At 40.7% G+C, this 22754-nt stretch overlaps 1 protein-coding gene across 1 annotated transcript in view; it reads right to left on the bottom strand.

Annotated features, from left to right (window-relative positions):
* Window positions 1-574: 574 nt before the first annotated feature.
* LOC139419365 (uncharacterized) overlaps window positions 575-22754 on the bottom strand; it is a 28394-nt gene continuing 6214 nt past the window's right edge. The window contains exons 2-6 of the mRNA XM_071169306.1: window positions 7718-7770; window positions 4730-4817; window positions 2697-2950; window positions 1391-2528; window positions 575-686 (exon numbers count right to left, since the gene is read on the bottom strand). Coding sequence (XP_071025407.1) covers window positions 2431-2528; window positions 2697-2950; window positions 4730-4817; window positions 7718-7770 — 493 coding nt within the window. The 3' untranslated portion in view covers window positions 575-686; window positions 1391-2430. The remainder of the gene's footprint in view (window positions 687-1390; window positions 2529-2696; window positions 2951-4729; window positions 4818-7717; window positions 7771-22754) is intronic.

The raw sequence follows: 22754 nt of genomic DNA, 5'->3' as shown, positions 1-22754 counted from the left end.
GGTTGAGTCAGTAGTTTCATTATAATAATATATACTTTAGTCAGCAGGTACACTATAAAAATAGATAGTTGAGTCATCAATTACACCATAATACAGATAGTTGAGTCAGTAGTTTCATTATAATGGATAGTTGAGTCAGTAGTTACACTATTATAATAATATATAGTTGAGTCAGTTACACTATAATAATATATAGTTGAGTCAGTAGTTACACTATTATAATAATATATAGTTGATTCAGTAGTTACACCATAATAATAGATGGTTGAGTCTGTAGTGTCATTATAATAATAGATGGTTGAGTCAATAGTGTCATTATAATAATAGATACTTTAGTCAGCAGGTACACTATAGTAATAGATGGTTGAGTCAGTAGTTACACTATTATAATAATATATAGTTGAGTCAGCAATTACACCATAATACAGATAGTTGAGTCAGTAGTTTCATTATAATAGATAGTTGAGTCAGTAGTTACACCATATAAATAGATTGCTGAGTCAATAGTAACACCATAATAAAATACAGTTGAGTCAATAGTAAACACCATAATAATAGATTGAGTCAGTAGTTACAATTATAATATTTTTATTAAATAGATAGTTGAGTCAGTAGTTACACCATAATAATATATAGTTGAGTCAGTAGTTACACTATAATAATATATAGTTGAGTCAGTAGTTACACTATTATAATATATAGTTGAGTCAGTAGTTACACTATAATAATATATAGTTGAGTCAGTAGTTACACTATTATAATAATATATAGTTGAGTCAGTAGTTACACTATAATAATATATAGTTGAGTCAGTAGTTACATTATAATAATATATAGTTGAGTCAGTAGTTACATTATAATAATATATAGTTGAGTCAGTAGTTAAACCAGATTAATATTAGTTACACCATATTAATATTAATATATCGTTGAGTCAGTAGTTACACTATTATAATAATATATAGTTGAGTCAGTAGTTACACTATTATAATAATAGATAGTTGAGTCAGTAGTTACACTATTATAATAATATATAGTTGAGTCAGTATTTACACTATTATAATAATATATAGTTGAGTCAGTAGTTACATTACAATAATAGATAGTTGAGTCAGTAGTTACACTATTATAATAATATATCGTTGAGTCAGTAGTTACACTATAATAATATATAGTTGAGTCAGTAGTTACACTATTATAATAATAGATAGTTGAGTCAGTAGTTACACTATAATAATATATAGTTGAGTCAGTAGTTACATTATAATAATATATAGTTGAGTCAGTAGTTAAACCAGATTAATATTAGTTACACCATATTAATATTAATATATCGTTGAGTCAGTAGTTACACTATTATAATAATAGATAGTTGCGTCAGTAGTTACACCATATTAATATATAGTTGAGTCAGTAGTTAAACCAGATTCCCTAGATCTAACATATTCAATGTTTTAAGAATCCATACCAAGGACCATTTAGTATTTGATTCTGAATTTTAGGACCCCTGTATTATTTATATATTTTTATGAAACATTGAATTTGGCCTTACTGCTATTAGACCATAGAAACACATAGAACAACATATTCATCCATGGCAAACAGATAATGAAACAATGTATCAAAACTAATACGGTTTTGAAGTATCTGTCCGACATCAGAGATATACTGGAAGAAAACTCAGGAAATTATTATATATATTTTTTACCCATAGTTAACCATTTTTTAGTTGTTGAGACTAAAGTACTTATATACTTCCATTTATATTTTATTCTGGTTCCGGGTTACCTTCAGACAAGTATTGTTCAGTTAATTAAACTATCAATTGGTTAACTTTCCAGTTCTAGGTTCAGTTACGAAGATGAACAGGCCTACAGAATAAATACAAGTTATCATGAAGCCCATGGACCCCAGCAAAAATGTACTTTCATTTATCTCCAGCCGTCATATTTAGCCTCACACTGAGGTGTTTTACCATGTTCTTTTCAGGACAACAGTGTTACAGACAGAGCACAAAGCATTTGACAGAAACAGTTGCAATTCATGAGTTTTATGTTAATCTCAAATGCCAATCAAGACAACAGGGTCCTCCAAGCAAAACCTCACAACAATGAATTTATAAGAATTATGTAAGCACAGAATGCTCAGTGGGAAACGAATATCCATCTAGTCGGTGACAACTGTGTGGAGTTTGTAGTTTGTGACAGCAAATATGTGAGCTTATTACAGTATTATAGACACTATGTTCCGGGATTTCCTGTGACCTTGTCTCTAGAAGAACCCCTTTACCTTCTAACGACTCTTGTGCTTCTTGTGAGTAAAACAGGTTAAATGTGCATGTTCGTTGGAGTCTCAGCTTTTCATAGATGGGTCAAATTCGTTCGGACTCTACAGATGTTTTTGTGAGAAGTGTGTTTGTATGTATGTCTGTCATTGGGGGGGCAGGCCCCAGAGAGACAGCAGTACACCCAGCAGCCAGCAACAACTCTGGACCAGCACCCTGTCAGCTGAACACGGCAACAAGTCATCTGGAGACACATAACAACAACAGCAGCAGGGTTAGACACACACACACTTGCTACACCCTCTATATATCACAAGCTTTTCATTAATGTGAGATCAATTCACTGTCTCTCTCTCACACACACACACACTCTCTCTCTCTCTTTCTCTCTCTCTCTCTCTCTCAGCCTCACTTTTTTCTATGATGACGGAGGCGATGTTCTTGGAAATCTTGCAAATGAAGGTTGTGTGTGTGTGTGTGTTGGTGAGTGTGTGTGTATGGGTGTCTGCATTCAGCGTCAGCCGGTATCCGTAGGGCTCCAGTTGTTCCACGTAGCTATGGTCACGGTAACGCACATCAGGGGAGGAGCCAGACACGTTGGTGTTGACGACAGTCTCCACGGTTCCCGTTGACACGGAGAACTCATAACTGTTGATCTGATTGGCTCTGGCAGACAGAATAATATAAACAAAATAATTTATGTAGAAAGATAGACATATACTACTGTAGATACTTTAGATAGATACTATAGATAGATATATAGATACATTTACAGTGACTTGCAAAAGTATTCATCCCCCTTGCCATGTTTCCTATTTTGTTACATTACAACATGTAATTTAAGTGGATTAAATTTTTATTTCATGCAATTGACATACACAAAATAGTCCAAATTGGTGAAGGGAAATGAAAACATGAACTTGTTTCAAAAAATAAATAAAAAATAAAATGGACAAATGGTGCGTGCATATGTATTCACTTTGCTATGAAGCCCCTAAATAAGATCTGGTGCAACCAATTACTTTCAGAAGTCACATAATTAGTTAGAAAAGTTCACCTGTGTGCAATCTAATTGTAACATGATCTGTCACATGGTCTTAGTATTTATACACCTGAAAGGCCCCAGAGTCTGCAACACCACTTAGCAAGGGGCACCACCAAGCAAGCGGCACCATGAAGACCAAGGAGCTCTCCAAACAGGTCAGGAACAAAGTTGTGGAGAAGTACAGGTCAGGGTTGGCTTATAAAAAATATCAGAAACGTTGCGCATCCCACAGCGCACCATTAAATCCATTAAAAAATATATATATATATTATGGCACCACAACAAACCTGTCAAGAGATGGCCGGCCACCAAAACTCACAGACCAGGCAAGGAGGGCATTAATCAGAGAGGCAACAAAGAGACAAAAGATAACCCTGAAGGAGCTGCAAAGCTCCACAGCAGAGATTGGAGTATCTATCCATAGGACCACTTTAAGCCGTACACTCCACAGAGCTGGGGTTTACGGAAGAGTGTCAAGAAAAAAATAAGCAAACATGTTTGGTGTTCACCAAAAGGCATGTGGGAGACTCCCCAAACATATGGAAGAAGGTACTCTGGTCAGATTAAATTAAAATGTATATTTTTGGCCATCAAGGAAAACACTATGTCTGGCGCATACCCAACACCTCTCATCACCCCGAGGACATCATACCCACTGTGAAGCATGGTTGTGGCAGCATAATGCTGTGGGGATGTTTTTCATCGCAGGGACTGGGAAACTGGTCAGAATTTAAGGAATGATGGATGGCGCTAAATACAGGGAAATTCTTGAGGGAAACCTGTTTAAGTCTTCCAGAGATTTGAGACTAGGACGGAGGTTCCAGCTGGACAATGACCCTGAGCATACTGCTAAAGCAATAACTCGAGTGGTTTAAGGGGAAACATTTAATTGTCTTGGAATGGCCTAGTCAAAGCCCAGACCTCAATCCAATTGAGAATCTGTGGTATGACTTAAAGATTGCTGTACACCAGCGGAACCCTTCCAACTTGAAGGAGCTGGAGCAGTTTTGCCTTGAAGAATGGGCAAAAATTCCAGTGGCTAGATGTGCCAAGCTTATAAAGACATACCCCAAGAGACTTGCAGCTGTAATTTCTGCAAAAGGTGGATTTACAATGCATTGACTTTTGGGGGGGGGTTTCCATTTTTTTTGTCTTATTTCTTGTTTGTTTCACAATAATACATATTTTGTATCTTCAAAGTGGTAGGCATGTTGTGTAAATCAAATGATACAACACCCCAAAAATCTATTTTAATTTCAGGTTGTAAGAGTAACAAAATAGGAAAAATGCCAAGGGGGGTGGATACTTTCGCAAGCCACTGTACAAGATTTGATAGATAGATAGATAGATAGATAGATAGATAGATAGATAGATAGATAGATAGATAGATAGATAGATACCTGGGTTCCACATGACAGTCTACTCTCAGATCTCCATCCTCTTCCTCACACACCGAGACCAGCTCACAATGGACCACATTCCACAGCACTGTGTGTGAGAGACAGAGAGACAATTATAGATTAAATATACATATTTACATATAGTGCCAGAAAGTACTCCTACCCCTTGACTTATTCCACATTTTGTTGTGTTACAGCCTGAATTTGGAATGGATTCCATAGATGTTGTTCCCACCCAACCACACACAATACCCAATAATGACAAAGTGAAAATATGTTTTTTGACATTTTTGCAAATGTATTGAAAATCAAATACAGAAATATCTAATTTACATAAGTATTCACAACCCTGATTCAAAACGTGTTAGGATCACCTTTGGCAGAAATTAGAGTCTTTCTGGGTAAGTCTCTAAGAGCTTTGCACACCTGGATTGCAAAATATTAGCATATTATTATAAAAAAAATATTCAAACTGTCAAGATGGCTGTTGATCATTGCTAGACAGCTTTTTTCAAGTCTTGCCATAGATTTAAGCCAATTTGCACTATTATTCAAACGTTTGGGGTCACTTAGAAATGTCCTTGTTTTTGAAAGAAAGGCACATTTTTTGTCCACTAAAATAACATAAAATGTATCAGAAATAGAGTGTAGAGATTGTTAATGTTGTAAATTGCTATTGTAGCTGGAAACGGCAGATTTTTTATGGAAAATCTACATAGGCTTTTAGAGGCCCATTATCAGCACTATCATTATCACTCCTGTGTTCCAATGGCACATTGTGTTAGCTAATCCAAGTTTATCATTTTAAAAGGCTAATTGATCAATAGAAAACCTTTTGCAATTATGTTAACACAGCTGAAAACTGAGACTGGTGTTTTGCGGATACAAGCTGCCAGTGGAGAACTTGTGAGGCGTCTGTTTCTCAAACTAGACACTAGTTTGTGACACTAGACACTAGTTTCTAGACACAATGTACTTGTCCTCTTGCTCAGTTGTGCACCGGGGCCTCCCACTCCTCTTTGTTTTCTAGTTAGGGCCAGTTTGCGCTGTTCTGTGAAGGGAGTGGTACACAGAGTTGTTCGAGATCTTCAGTTTCTTGGCAATTTCTTGCATGGAATAGCCTTCATTTCACAGAACAAGAATAGACTGACGAGTTTCAGAAGAAAGTCCTTTATTTTTGTATTTATCTGTTATTTTACCAGGTAGGTTGACTGAGAACACATTCACAATTGTAAACTGACTAAACTACTCTTAAGATAATGACCTCAGAGAGTCAGGACACCCGTTTAACGTCCCATCCAAAAGACGGCACCCAACACAGGGCAGTGTTCCCAATCACTGCCCTGGGGTATTGGGATATTGTTTTAGACCAGAGGAAAGAGTGCCTCTTACTGGCCCTCCAACACCACTTCCAGCAGCATCTGGTCTCCCATCCAGGAACTGACCAGGACCAACCCTGCTTAGCTTCAGAAGCAAGCCAGCAGTGGTATGCAGGGTGGTATGCTGCTGGTCATTGAGCCTATAATCAAAATCAAATCAAATGTATTTATATAGCCCTTCGTACATCAGCTGATATCTCAAAGTGCTGTACAGGAATAAAACCCACAAATGTTGATAATCCAAATACTCAACTAGTCTAAGGAAGGCCAGTTTTATTGCTTCTTTAATCAGGTTTTCAGCTGTGCTAACATAATTGCAAAAGGGTTCTCTAATGATCAATTAGCCTTTTAAAATGATAAACTTGGATTAGCTAACACAACGTGCCATTGGAACACAGGAGTGATTGTTGCTGATAATGGGCCTCTGTACGTCTATGTAGATATTCCATAAAAAAATCTGCCGTTTCCAGCTATAATAGTCATTTACAACATTAACAATGTTGTTGTTGTTTTAATGCACAAAAATATTGCTTTTCTTTCAAAAACAAGGACATTTCTAAGTGACCACAATCTTTTGTTGGGATGGTGTTCTTGGGGTTGTACTCATCCTTCTTCTTCCTCCAAACACGGCGAGTGGAGTTTAGACCAAAAAGCTCTATTTTTGTCTCTTCAGACCACATGACCTTCTCCCATTCCTCCTCTGGATCATCCAGATGGTCATGGCAAACTTCAGACGGGCCTGGACATGCGCTGGCTTGAGCACCTTGCGTGCGCTGCAGGATTTTAATCCATGACGGCGTAGTGTGTTACTAATGGTTTTCTTTGAGCCTGTGGTCCCAGCTCTCTACATTGTCTAGGTCCTGCAGTGTAGTTCTGGGCTGATCCCTCACCTTCCTCATGATCATTGATACCCCACGAGGTGAGATCTTGCATGGAGCCCCAGACTGAGGGTGACTGACCGTCATCTTGAACTTCTTCCATTTTTTTTATAATTGCGCCAACAGTTGTTGCCTTCTCACCAATCTGCTTGCCTATTTTCCTGTAGCCCATCCCAGCCTTGTGCAGGTCTACAATTTTATCCCTGATGTCCTTACACAGTTTTCTGGTCTTGGCCATTGTGGAGAGGTTGCCGTCTGTTTCATTGAGTGTGTGGACAGGTGTCTTTTATACAGATAACAAGTTCAAACAGGTGCAGTTAATACAGGTAGAGTGGAGAACAGGAGGGCTTCTAGAAAAACTAACAGGTCTGTGAGAGCCGGAATTCTTACTGGTTGGTAGGTGATCAAATACTTATGTCATGCAATAAAATGCTAATTAATTACTTTAAAATCATACAATGTGATTCTCTTGATTTTTGTTTTAGATTCCGTCTCTCACAGTTGAAGTGTACATATGATAAAATTTACAGACCTCTACATGCTTTGTAAGTAGGAAAACCTGCAAAACCGGCAGTGTGTTAAATACTTGTTATCCCCACTGTATATTGTAGTGTTTATAATGTTACCTCATCATCAGAGCAGGTATTTATATAGTAATAATTTACGAAGCACGCCTACACTGATACCCGTTATAATATCAGGAGATTCAAATGAGGATGCACATGTCTCACCTCCTAGAACTACTCCACAGACCAACAGAGACCTCATGATGGAACTGGTACACCTAGAGAGACAGAGACACAGAGAGAGAGAGAGACAGAGACACAGAGAAGGATGTTATTTCTTCTTTGCCCATCAGGGTCATTCCCTCTGGTGTTGCTATAGTAATAGCTACAGGGTCACTTTGAAAATGAACTACACTCACCAGTCTGGTACAAATGTAAAGGACATCATGAAGATAATGGCGCCGGAGGAGATGGCTGCCGTTTTACGAACCAATTGTGCTATTGTGTGTACATTTTTTACCGAAAATAACTTCTGGATATCAGGACAACGATTACTCACCCCGTACTGGGGGAATACTTTTCTTCAATGAGTCGGATGGGAAGGATTTACTTCAGGCCCCCGACAAGGCCCTCATCCCTGTCATTCGTAAGAGAAAGTGATGAAGATCGAGGTGCCTTGTAAGGCTCCAACGCCGAGCGGGTAATCTCCCTTTACCATCGGTCCTATTAGCCAACGTACAATCAATGGAAAATAAAATAAACAAACTACGATCACCTATATTCTACCAATGAGACATTAAAAACGGTAATATCTTATGTTTCACTGAGTCGTGACTGAACGGCGACATGAATAACATACAGCTGGCGGGTTTTTACGCTTTTTAGAACAGCGCCCTCTGGTAAGATAAGGAGTGTTTTTAGAACAGCGCCCTCTGGTAAGACAAGGAGTGTTTTTAGAACAGCGCCCTCTGGTAAGACAAGGAGTGTTTTTAGAACAGCGCCCTCTGGTAAGACAAGGAGTGTTTTTAGAACAGCGCCCTCTGGTAAGACAAGGAGTGTTTTTAGAACAGCGCCCTCTGGTAAGACAAGGAGTGTTTTTAGAACAGCGCCCTCTGGTAAGACAAGGGGTGTTTATTTGTAAACAACAGCTGGTGCACGAAATCTAAGGTAATCTCGGGGTTTTCTCACCTGAGGTAGAGTATCTCATGATAAGCTGTTGGCCACACTATTTACCAAGATAATTTTCATCTATATTTCTTCATAGCTGTCTATTAACCACCACAATCCGATGTTGGCACTAAGACCGAACTCAATGAGCTGTATACGGCCATAAGCAAACAAGAAAATGCTCATCCATGATGAACAAGAAAATGCTCATCATGTGCAACCAGAGGGAAAAAAATCTGTAGACCACCTTTACTCCACACAAGAGACGCATACAGAGCTCACCCTCGCCTTCCATTTGGCAAATCTGACCATAATTCTATCCTCCCGATTCCTGATTTCAAGCAAAGACTAAAGCAGGAAGCACCAGAGACTCAATAAGAAAGTGGTCAGATGAAGCAGATGTTAAGCTACAGGACTGTTTCAATAGCACAGACTGGAATATGTTACAGGATTCCTCCGATGGCATTGAGGAGTACACCAGATCAGACACTGGTTTCATCAGTAAGTGCATCGATGATGTCATCCCCACGGTGACCGTACTTACATACCCCAACCCGAGGCCATGGATTACAGGTAATATCCACACTGAGCTAAAGGCTAGAGCTGCCGCTTTCAGGGAGCGGGACTCTAAGCCGGAAGCTTATAAGAAATCCCTCTATGCCCTCCGACGAATCATCAAGCAAGTAAAGCATTAATACAGGACTAAGATTGAATCGTACTACACCGGCTCTGGTGCTCGTCGGATGTGGAAGGGCGTGCTAACTGTTACAGACTACAAAGGGAAGCACAGCCGCGAGCTACCAAGTGACACGAGCCTACCAGTTGAGCAAATTACTTCCATGCTTGCTTCAAGGCAAGTAACACTGAAACATGCAGGAGAGTATCAGCTGTTCCGGACGACTGTGTGATCACGCTCTCCGTAGCCGATGTGAGTATGACTTTTAAAAAGATCAACATCCACAAGGCCGCAGGGCTAGATGGATTACCAGGACGTACACTCCGAGCATAAACTGTGTCTTCACTGACATTTTCAACTTGTGCCTGACTAAGTCTGTAATCCCAACATGTTTCAAGCAGACAACTACAGCCCCAGTGGCCAAGAACACCAAGGTAACGTGCCTAAATGACCACCGACCTGTGGCACTCACATTTGTAGCCATAAAGTGCTTTGAAAGGCTGGTCATGGCTCACATCAACAGCATCCTCCCAGGTACCCTAGACCCACTCCAATTTGCATACCACCCCAACAGATCCACAGATGATGCAATCTCTATCGCACTCCACACTGCCCTTTCCCACCTGGACAAAAGGAACACCTATGTGAGAATGCTATTCATTGACTACAGCTCAGCGTTTAACACCATAGTGCCCTCAAAGCTCATCACTAAGCTAAGGACCCTGGGACTAAACACCTCCATCTGCAACAGGATCCTGGAATTCCTGACGAACCTTCCTAAAGTGGTATGCGTAGGTAACAAAGCATCTGCCACGCTGATCCTCAACACGGTGGCCCCTTAGGGGTGCGTGCTCAGGCCCCTCCTGTACTCCCTGTTCACTCATGGCCGCACGGCCAGGCACGACTCCAGCACCATCAAGTTTGCCGATGACACCACTGTGCCTCATCACCGCCAACGAGGAGACAGCCTGTAGGGAGGAGGTCAGAGAACTTGCCGTGTGGTGCTAGGACAACAACCTCTCCCTCAACGTGATCAAGACAAAGGAGATGATTGTGGACTACAGGAAAAGGAGGACCGAGCACGCCCGCATTCTCATCGACGGGGCTGTAGTAGAGCAGGTTGAGAACTTCAAGTGCCTTGGTGTCCGCATCCCCAACAAATGATCATGGTCCAAAGTCACCAAGACAGTCATGAAAAGAGCACGACAAAACCTATTGCCCCTCAGGAAACTGAAAAGATTTGGCATGGGTCCTCAGACCCTCAAAAGGTTATACAGCTGCACCATCACTGCCTGGTATGGCAAGCGAGTAGTGCATACAGCCCAGTACTTCACCTGGGCCAAGCTTCCTGCAATCCAGGATCTCTATGCCAGGCGGTGTCAGAGGAAGGCCCTAAAAACTATCAAAGACTCCAGCCACCCTAATCATAGACTGTACTCTCTGCTACCGCACAGCAAGTGGTACCAGAGCATGTGACACATACAATTTGATTTGATTCAGCCAGTCTGGTACACATGGTAAAGGTTGTCACCAGTCTGGTACACATGGTAAAGGTTGTCACCAGTCTGGTACACATGGTAAAGGTTGTCACCAGTCTGGTACACATGGTAAAGGTTGTCACCAGTCTGGTACACATGGTAAAGGTTGTCACCAGTCTGGTACACATGGTAAAGGTTGTCACCAGTCTGGTACACATGGTAAAGGTTGTCACCAGTCTGGTACACATGTAAATGCCACACAGTCAAGGTTAGGCTTGCACAGATCGGGAGGACCTCAGGAACGTTCCTGGGGTTGAATTGTGCTTCTAACCCTAACGGTTCTCCCATTGTCACCCAAAGCACCTGAAATTTAGGGTCAGGCTTCATTTTGGGCCTACTTTTTTTCACGGTCACTGCGCTCAGACTGAGCGAGCTACGGTCAAGCGAGGCATCTCATTGAACTCGGCACAGCTTAGAGATTATGGTAATGCCATTCCAAGGTCTATGTGTCTTTAAGCTCCGCACTGTGTCACTCCATCCTTGCTGTGTGTGTGTGTGTGTGTGTGTGTGTGTGTGTGTGTGTGTGTGTGTGTGTGGGGGGGGGGCGGGGGGGCTGTGCTTTGGCAAAGTGGGTGGGGTTATATCCTTCCTGTTTGGCCCTGTCCGGGGGTGTCCTCGGATGGGGCCACAGTGTCTCCTGACCCCTCCTGTCTCAGCCTCCAATATTTATGCTGCAGTAGTTTATGTGTCGGGGGGCTAGGGTCAGTTTGTTATATCTGGAGTACTTCTCCTGTCCTATTCGGTGTCCTGTGTGAATTTAAGTGTGCTCTCTCTAATTCTCTCTTCTTTCTCTCTCTCGGAGGACCTGAGCCCTAGGACCATGCCTCAGGACTACCTGACATGATGACTCCTTGCTGTCCCCAGTCCACCTGGCCGTGCTGCTGCTCCAGTTTCAACTGTTCTGCCTTATTATTATTGGACCATGCTGGTCATTTATGAACATTTGAACATCTTGGCCATGTTCTGTTAAAATCTCCACCCAGCACAGCCAGAAGAGGACTGGCCACCCCACATAGCCTGGTTCCTCTCTAGGTTTCTTCCTAGGTTTTGGCCTTTCTAGGGAGTTTTTCCTAGCCACCGTGCTTCTACACCTGCATTGCTTGCTGTTTTGGGTTTTAGGCTGGGTTTCTGTACAGCACTTTGAGATATCAGCTGATGTACGAAGGGCTATATGAATACATTTTATTTGATTTAAGTTTTTATTCGGCACTTTCAAGCTAACAAAGTTAGTCCCAGATGAGTTTTCCAATGGAGCCCTCTTTGTCTGGAGAGGTAAATGATCGGTTCCAGCGCTGTAGGAGGTGTATCTACTACGCTTTGTTTCAGGACAAACTGATCACTCAGAGTTCCAATGTGGCAGGAGCTGTATCTACTACGCTTTGTTTCAGGACAAACTGGATTACTCAGAGTTCCAATGTGGCGATAGTTTGCTTGCCGAGGATTATAGGCTTGAGATGGCTTTCTTGATCAAGTCGGTCGCCAGCCTACGTAAGAATCTGCGGAGAACGCAGAGTAGAATGTTTACCTTTTCTACACCAGTGGCTGGACGGTGTTCGCACTTGTAGGATGCATCTCCGCCTTGTCATTTTTCATTACTATGGGGATCCATAATAAATACAAATACTGTTTTACTGTCAACAAATATAGCAAAGAGCTGTTGTTTTTATGCATTCATGTTTAAGTTTTTATTCAACACTTTCAACAGTGTTTTTATTCAACACTTCTATAAAACATAAAGTGATTATCCTTACTTCCCTTTCACGCTGCTGCAAGGGATTAGTAGCCAAGTGTCTCGATCCACCTGCATTTTTATTATTAGCAGTTTGTCATGCATATTTTAATATCTAAGGCTGTGTCGTCTGGGTTTGGCCGGTGTAGGCCGTCATTGTAAATAAGAATTTGTTCTTAAATGACTTGCCGGGATAAAAAAAAAGGTTAAATAAAAAATTTAATGAAATTAATCTTTCTCTGGTCATAGGAACCACATGAATTTGTGCATGAGACAGAAATAATGCAGTGCGACTCGAGTTTCGCCATCAGGTGGAAGAAGGTGTTACCTCTCTCTGGTCAGTCTCACCGGAGGAAAGGAGAAAGCAGGGGCTGTGTGCTGCTCTCTCCCTCCCTCTACTGAGACTGACCATCAGATAAAAGGTACCATCAGTCCCGTAAAATAAAACAAATTATTTCAATTTATGCTCAGCTGTGCCTCGCAAGTGATACAACATCTGATCTATTTTGATATGAAATATAATGTAGTCTGAGAAGAACAATATTGGCAGGCCAAGCATATAGCTAATATGCGGAATAAAAATATAAACACAACATGTGTTGGTCCAAGGTTTCATGAGCTGAAATAAAAGACCTCAGAAATGTTCCACACTCACAAAAAGCTTATTTCTCTAAAATGTTGTGCACAAATTTGTTTACAAATAGTGGGCATTTCTGCTTGCCAAGATAATCCATCCACCTGACAGGTGTGGCATATCAAGAAGCTGATTAAACAGTATGATCATTGCACAGGTGCAACTTGTGATGGGGACAATAAAAGGCCATTCTTAAATGTGCAGTTTTGTCAAACAACACAATGCCACAGATGTCTCAAGTTTTATGGGAGCGTGCTTTTGGCATGCTGACTGCAGGAATGCCCACTAGAGCTGTTTCCAGAGAATGTAATCTTTACTTCTCTACCATAAACCGCCGCCAACATTATTTTAGAGAATTTGGTTGTACGTCCAACCGGCTTCACAACCACAGACCAAATGTAACCCCATGGTGGTGGTGAGCTTATGGTATGACCAGGCATAAGCTATTGACAACAAACACAATTGTATTTTATCAATGGTATGCACAGAGATAGCGTGACACTTTGTCCCATTGTCATGCCATTCATTCACCGCATCACCTCATGTTTCTGTATGATAATGCACGTCCCCATGTAACAATGATCTGTACACAATTCCTAGAAGCTGAAAATGTCCCAGTTCTTCCATGGCCTGCATACTCACCAGACATGTCACCCATTGAGCATGTTTGGGATGCTCTGGATCGACGTGTACAACAGTGTGTTCCAGTTCCCACCAATAACCAGCATCTTCGCACAGCCATTGAAGATGAGTCAATGACAATATTCCACAGGTCACAATCAACACCCTGATCAACTCTATGCGAAGGAGATGTGTCATGTTGCTTGAGGCAAATCGTGGTCACACCAGATACTGACTGGTTTTCTGATCCACCCCCTAACATTTTTTAAGGTATCTGTGACCAACAGATGCATATATGTTGTCCCAGTCATGTGAAATCCATAGATCAGGGCCTAATTAATTAATTTCAATTGAATGATTTCCTTATATGAAATGTAACTCAGTAAAATCCCTGAAATTGTTGTTTATAATTTTGTTCAGTGTATTAGGCCTACTGCACAAACTTCAATCCTAATGAACTGTATTTATTAATGTTGAATAGGCTTACATTTTTGTCAACAAATCTCAACTTGCTCATTGACTGCGAAAGTGATCTTGACTGAAAAGTTTAGTGACCATCAGTTAAAAGTTTGAACACCTACTTATTCAAGGGTTTTTCTTTATTTTTACTATTTTCTACATTGTAGAATATAGTGAAGACATCACAACTATGAAATAACACATATGGAATCATGTAGTAAACAAAAACATGTTAAACAAATCAAAATATATATATCTCAGATTCTTCAAATTTGCCACCCTCTCAACCAGCTTCATGAGGTAGTCACCTGGAATGCATTTAAATTAATAGGTGTGCCTTGTTAAAAGATCATTTGTGGAATTTCTTTACTTTTTAATGTGTTTGAGTCAATCAGTTGTGTTATGTCAAGGTAGGGGTGGTAAACAGAAGTTAGCCCTATAGTCCATATTATGGCAAGAACTGCTCAAATAAGCAAAGAGGAACGACAGTCCATCATTACTTCAAGACATGAAGGTCAGTCAATCCGGAAAATGTCAATAGTTTCTTCAAGTGTAGTTGCAAAAACCATCAAGCGCTATGATGAAACTGGCTCTGATGAGGAACACCACAGGAAAGGACGATCCAGAGTTACCTCTACTGCAGAGGATAAGTTCATTAGAGTTACCAGCATTAGAGTTACCAGAAATTGCAGCTCAAATAAATTCTTCACAGAGTTCAAGTAACCGACACATCTCATCATCAACTGTTCAGAGGAGAATGCATGTATCAGGCCTTGATGGTCGATTTGCTGCAAAATAAACACTACTAAAGGACACCAATAAGAAGAAGAGACTTGCTTGGGCCAAGAAACACAAGCAATGAACATGACACCGGTGGAAATCTGTCCTCTGGCGTGATGAGTACAAATGTGAGACTTTTGGTTGCAACCGCCGTGTCTTTGTGAGACGCAGAGTAGGTAAATGGATGATCTCCCCATGTGAGGTTCCCACCGTGAAGCATGGAGGAGGTGTGATGGTGTGTGGGTGCTTTGTGAGACGCAGAGTAGGTAAATGGATGATCTCCCCATGTGAGGTTCCCACCGTGAAGCATGGAGGAGGTGTGATGGTGTGTGGGTGCTTTGTGAGACGCAGAGTAGGTAAATTGATGATCTCCCCATGTGTGGTTCCCATCGTGAAGCATGGAGGAGGTGTGATGGTGTGTGGGTGCTTTGAGATGCAGAGTGGGTGCTTTGCTGTAAACACTGTCAGTGATTTATTTGCGTCATCATTTGTTTTTCAACCGGACAATGACCCAACACACCTCCAGACTGTGTAAGGGCTATTTGACCAAGATGGAGAGTGATGGAATGCTGCATCAGATGACCTGGCCTCACCTGACCTCAACCCAATTGAGATAGTTTGGGATGAGTTCGACCACTGGGTCAAGGAAAAGCAGCCAACAAGTGCTAAGCATATGTCAAATCAAATTCTATTTGTCACATACACGTGTTTAGCAAATATTATTACGGGTGTAGCGAAATTCTTGTGTTTCTAGCTCTAAGAGTGCAGTAATACTGTTACGAACACCTTTGGCCCTGCAGTCTAGGGGGGATGGAAACGAGACCCGTAACATATCTCATGCAAATCATAACAGCGAAAAGGAAGAGTGAGAACTAAAAACAACAGACAACCTAAATCTACCGTCTAACACTTAAGGTTTATTGTTAAAACACACGGTAATGGTGGGGTAGGAAATAATTCATTTCCCCCAAAAACCCTAAGCTAGTCTAGCCTGCTTCATGAACAGCTAGCTAACTAACCAATAAAATCAGAGGGTGGTCCGCCCAGTTCTAACTAGGGTACTTAGACAAAGTTTTTCCTACAGGTAATGTATGCCCATGGGCGACTTGGCACACCAACAAACAAACAGTCATACACCACAACAATACATACTCACATAATAACGGACAAATGTGACATGTAGGAGCAAAAACAAAAGAGCGATAGCTCCAGAGACAACTGATTGGGTTTGTTTTAAACCAAGGGAAGGGATGTGATTGGGTAAGGAGCTGGTGTATCTTCAGATTGGCGACTGATGACTGCCACCTGTGACTAGGGCGAGAAAACAAATACACACAGGATACCTATATCCGTAACAAATACCTAACAGTAAACTGCGTATTGCTCAGGCCCTGAATCAAAGATATGCATATAATTGGTACCATTGGAAAGAAAACACTCTGAAGTTTGTAGAAATGCTAAAATAATGTAGGAGACTATAACACAATAGATATGGTAGGAGAAAATCCACAGTTTGAGAGGACATGCTCTTCCATTAGAACGTATAGGGAAAACATTGAATCTAGCTCCCAGTATGCAATTCCTATGGCTTCCACTGGATGTCAGTAGTCTTTGTACAAGGTTTCAAGGTTTCAGGCTTGTTTCTTCCCAAACGAGGAAGAATTATGAGTATCAGTACTGGGACTCAGAGTTGGAAATCAGTCTCTGCGAGCGCGACGAAGAGTACTCGCACCTGCTAATATCGTTTTCCTTCTATTGAACATACTTCTTTACGTATTAAATATTTTTGGGTACCTGAGGATTACATTGACTTGTTTTAACAAAGTTTAGCGGTAGCTTTTTGGATTATTTTCTCTGCATGTTGAACAAGTGGATTACTCAAATCGATGGCACGAACTAAACTGACTTTATGGGATATAAATAAGGATTTTATCTAACAAAATGACACTACATGTTGTAGCTGGGACCCTTTGGATGACAAATTAGAGGAAGATTTTCAAAAAGTAAGTGAATATTTAATCCTTATTTGTGAATTTATGAAACCTGTGCTGCTGGAAAAATATTTTGATATGGGGCACTGTCCTCAAACAATTGCATTGCATGCTTTCGCTGTAAAGCCTATTGTAAATCGGACAGTGCAGTTAGATTAACAAGAATTTAAGCTTTTAACCGATATAAGACACTTGTATGTTCCTAAATGTTTAATATCCATAATATTTATGATTATTTATTTGAATTGCTCGCACTCCAGTGTCACCCGAAGTTGTTCCGCTAGCGGGACGCCTATTAAGAATATATAAATATTGGGCGAGCAATGTCAGAGCGGCATAGATTTAGAATAGGATAGAATACAGTATATACATATGAGATGAGTAATGCAAAATATGTCAACATTATTAAAGTGACTAGTGTTACATGAATAAAATGGCCAGTAATTCCACATCTATGTATGTAGGTGATGTGACGTGACTACCATTAATGTGATGACTGTTATTTTATAAAAGTAACTATGTTTAATTATTATGTGATTAAATTAATTATTTAACAATGAACTCATTAGTAACTTGGGGCACCGCGGAAAAAGTCTGTTTAACGAGTTACCGTTTCCCGAATTAACTCAAGACTATATCAAAATATATAATTATCATACCAGTCATCCATTAATCATTTCCTCATATCAGTCTCATTCTGAATGTCTTTGACCTCGTAATTCTGCACGAACCCTAACCTAAATTATGAATTATTTATTTACTAACTAACTACATAATCACACAGAAAAACATAACATTAGGTTATATTGATTATTAACATAATGCACTAAAACGGTCCCAAGTGGACTAACAAAGCATGGCAGTTTGGTTATAACAAAATGGAGAATTCCTGAAAGAGAGGGAAAGGGAGAGACAAAATAATTCAACTGTCGGGACATTTGTAAGCTACACTCACGGAAATACAAATACTTAGCACCTTAATAACCACTTATTCAGAAAAGGAATGCAATACATATTTACACATAGCTGTCCTTGATCGTCGGGGTTGTAAGACTATGGTTTGTCCACCGGAGGTCACAATGTCTTTGGTAGTGCTTATTGGGTTGTTGTGGTTGTTAGAATGGATAGATCAGATGTACCAATGGTTGTTTGATGAGATCTTTCTTGTGTCTTTGGTCAAAGTTCTAGACTTTCATATACAGTTGTTACTGACTGGATAAAACTTTATATGAAATACAATTTCTCATTTAGAAGGCTAAAATCACATTGCTATCTTTTCACAAATAGTTTCTTATTTAATAATTTAAGTTGTAAATCCAATAACTAGGACATGTACACTTGCAGAATTACAGTTGTCTTGTTATACCATCCTTAATGACATCACAAAACAACAAATGACATGACATGATTATTGTTTGGATCCCCACCAACCATTTCCCAATCAGGTTGTTGTCATACAACTCTGGTGGGAGAGGGGGGTCTGGCTATCTGTCAGCCCTGTGCAGAGCTGATCTGGCGCCTATGATCCTAACCCAAAAGAGAGAGTCATGCCATAGGGCAGCAGCCTCTAATGTGCTAGTGATGTCTATTTAACAGAATTTAAAAGTCTGATGGCCTTGAGATAGAAGCAGTTTTTCAGTCTCTTGGTCCCAGCTTTGATGCACCTGTACTGACCTTGCCTTCTGGATGATAGCGGGATGAACAGGCAGTGGCTCGGGTAGTTGTTGTCCTTGATGACCGTCCTGTGACATCGAGTGCTGTAGGTGTCCTGTAGGTGTCGAGTGCTGTAGGTTCCCCCGGTGATGCGTTGGGCAGACAGCACCACAGCAGGGCTGATTGTGGGCGGTGTAGTTGCTGTACCAGTTGGTGATACAGCCCGACAGGATGCTCTCAATTTTGTATCTGTAAAAGTTTGTGAGGGTTTTAGGTGACAAGCCAAATTTCTTCAGCCTCCTGAGGTTGAAGAGGCTCCGTTGTGCCTTCCTCAGCACACTGTCAGTGTGGGTGGACCATTTCAGTCTGTGAGTGATATGTACGCCGAGGAACTTGGAAGCTTTCCACCTTCTCCACTGAAGTCCCGTCGATGTGGATAGGAGGGTGCTCCCTCTGCTGTTTTCTTAAGTCCACAATTAACTCCTTTGTTTTGCGCGAATGCTGTGTCATGACGCTCCTGTGAGGATCCAGAGACCCGTTTACAATGGATCAACTTCTTTTTTTGAATTTATTTAAAATTTATTTAGCTAGGCAAGTTGTGCGCAACCCTATGGGACTCATAATCACAGCCTGTTGTGATACAGACTGGAATCGAATCAGGGTCTGTAGTGATGCCTCTAGCACTGAGATGCGGTGCCTTAGACCGCTGCGCCACTCGGGAGCCTGAACTTCAACCAGATTCCTCTCACCTGCAGAAGGGAGGAGGGATGGAAATGGGGGTCGTAAACCCGATCGTAAATTATATGCTGCAGGGGAACCTGTTTAGCTTTAGTATTGCTGAATGTAAGGTTTTCATCCTTTAAGTTGTGTAGGAAATATCACAGATAATGATAATGTTCTTGTTAAGATAGGAATGTGATTTTAGTTTTCTAATGAGACCATAGATTTGATGATACTTTGCACTATTAAGTAGCCACTCCCGAGGGAGCTCAGAGAGCGTGTCAGCAAGATGGAATGCCCCCTTTTTACCAGGGTGTATAAAGGATGAGTTGAGAATTAAAATACCAGACCAGAAGGACCCAAGCTGCAGCTTAGGTCTCCATTGGTTACGACCCTGAAAATTAACACAAGGTGAAGACGACAAATTAGCCTCTCTAACAATCAATGCTATGGCTGAGTAGCTGTTCTAAGTACTGTATCTAAGAAAGTGAATTTAAGTAGGACCATCTGGTTATCCTCTTCAAATCATCGTCAACTACACTGCTCTTATCAGCCCACTGAGGATCATTGATCAGTAAACACCACCCTGTTAGTCTGCTTCAAACTACAGAACAAGGTTTTGAAGCCACCGACAACTAAGAAGGAGGACATTGTGACCTCTTGTGGACAATCAGAGCCTTACACTTAAGAGCTCAGGAGAAGGCCAACGGAACCATTTCCACGAAGGCCTGGGTCCAACAGAGATAAATGACGAAGGAAGACATCCAAACACGTAAATAGATTCATTATTTTTTTACCCCAAATGTGCGGCGGTTCGGGGCAAAGTATTATGATTACTGTGAGCATAGCTCCAAGTATATAAGTCTCTCTAGTCTCTTTCTTTCTCCCTTTTTCTTTCTCCCTTTTCCCCTCTCTACTCATCTCTCTTTTGATGAACAAGCAGGCATGTTGTCCTTACTCCTCTAGGGACCTGTTTCCATCGCATTAAGTTTCTAATCAATAACCTATACCGCGTGTGTGTATCCTGTGTTATCATTTAGTTAGTAAATAAACAATTACATCTGTTATATGGAATGATAAGAAAAGCTGGGGTTTGTGTAGATGCAAGGAGTATGTGACATTCAGAATTATGAGACTGATATGAGGTAATGATTAATACATGAATGATGAGACTGATATGAGGAAATGATTCATAAATTAATTATGAGACTGATATGAGGGATTGATTAATAACTGAATTATCAATATATAAAACGTATATATCGTCGAGAGTTTAATTCGGGAGATGGTAACTCATTAAACAACTTCTTCCGTGGTGCCCCAAATCCTAATGAGTTAATTGTTACATGATTAATTTTATCGAGTAACAATTAAACCTAGTTAGTTGATTCGATACATAACAGTCATCAGATTTATGTTAAGTCACGTCCCGACAGCTGCTATCTATCCACTGTTTCTAGTTAGGGTAAGTTTTAATAGTCACAGTGGGTACAACATCTCTTATACACTTCCTGATAAACTCAGTCACCGAATCAGCATATATGTAAATATTATTCTCTGAGAACACCCGGAACATATCCCAGTCCGCGAGATCAAAACAATCTTGAAGTGTGGAATCCAATTGGTCAAACCAGCGTTGAATAATCCTTAGCACTGGTACTTCCTGTTTGAGTAACTACCTATAGGAAGGGAGGAGCAAAATGGAGTTGCAATCAGATTTGCCGAAAGGAGGGCGGGGAGGGCCTTGAAGGCATCCCGGAAGCTGGAGTAGCACTGGTCAAGTGTTTTAGCAGCGCGAGTACTACAGTCAATGTGTTGATAGAATTTCTGCATTATTTTCCTCAAATTCTCCTTGATAAAATCCCAGCTACAATAAATACTGCCTCAGGATATGTGGTTTCCAGTTTGCATAAAGTCCAGTGAAGTTCTTTGAGGGCCGCCATGGTATCGGCTTGAGGGGGGATATACACGGCTGTGAATATAACCAAAGATAATTATCTTGGGAGGTGATACGGTTGGCATTTCATTGTGAGGTATTCTAGTTAGGGTGAAAAAAAGGACTTGAGTTCCTGTATGTTATCACAATCACACCATGAGTCATTAAACATAAAACATACATCCTCCTTCCGGGAGAGGTATTTATTCCTGTCTGTGCGATGAACTGAGAACCCAACTGGCTGGACGGACTCAGACAGTACATCCTGAGAGAGCCATGTTTCCGTGAAACAGAGTATGTTACAATCCCTGATGTCTCTCTGGAAAGAAACCTTGCCCTGAGCTCGTCGTTATTACTATCCAGAGACTGAACTTTAGCAAGTAATATACTCGGAAGCGGTGGGTGTTGTGCACACTTCCTAAGTCAGAATAGAAGACCACTAGCTCTCCTCCGCCAGCGTTGTTTTGGTTCGGCCACTGGAACCAGTTCAATTGCCCTGGGGTAACAAAGGATCCGTTTCGGGAAAGTCGTATTCCTGGTCGTAATACTGGTAGTGCTGGTGAGTGACTGCCGCTCTGATACCCACTAGTTCTTCCCGGCTGTCGGAACTCCTTCAAGACTGTTGGAAAATAACTCCAGGTGAAGCTGGTTGAGAGACTGCCATGAGGGTGCTAAACTGTCATCAAGGCATAGGGTGGCTACTTTGAAGAATATCAAATATATTTTGATTTGTTTAACACTTTTTGGTTACTACATGATTCCGGATGTGTTATTTCATAGGTTTGATGTCTTCACTATTATTTTACAATTTAGAAAATAGTAAAAATAAAGAAAGACCCTGGAATGAGTAGGTGTGACCAAACTTTTGACTGGTACTGTATATATTTTTTTAGGCCTTGCCAATACATTGATATTCAAATTATTATTACATTCTTAAATATGTGACTCCCCACCTGGATTCGGTCTTATGTGGCAAAATTTGAAATTGTGTTTTTTACATTGGATAAAAGTAGAGACTAAAAAAAGTAGAGGTATAAAATTGGATATCATACACTGCATTTGAGGAACAATGGGAAAGTAATTCTGCTTTGAAAGTAGATCGACTTTTAAACTCACTTTTGAGAAAATAACCTTTGAATGCTTTGCTGTCTAGTGAAGAGCTCTTCTTAAACCACACTCATTCAGCATCATTCACACACTTAAGCTTTAGCCCCACCCATCTCATTTTGCTCACGGAGCTCACTCTTGACATTCTGGCCAATTATTTTTTTACCTCTGGATAACATAAAAACAGCCTAACCAGCTCTGCTGGCAACAATTTCATTATGCTTTTTTTTGCAGAGGTTTACTGGCACTGG

Source organism: Oncorhynchus clarkii, chromosome 10 (assembly GCF_045791955.1).
Source record: "Oncorhynchus clarkii lewisi isolate Uvic-CL-2024 chromosome 10, UVic_Ocla_1.0, whole genome shotgun sequence".
Lineage (NCBI taxonomy): Eukaryota > Metazoa > Chordata > Actinopteri > Salmoniformes > Salmonidae > Oncorhynchus > Oncorhynchus clarkii.
The sequence above is the reverse complement of the archived record's forward strand: the minus strand, read 5'-3'. Positions and strand labels throughout refer to the sequence as shown.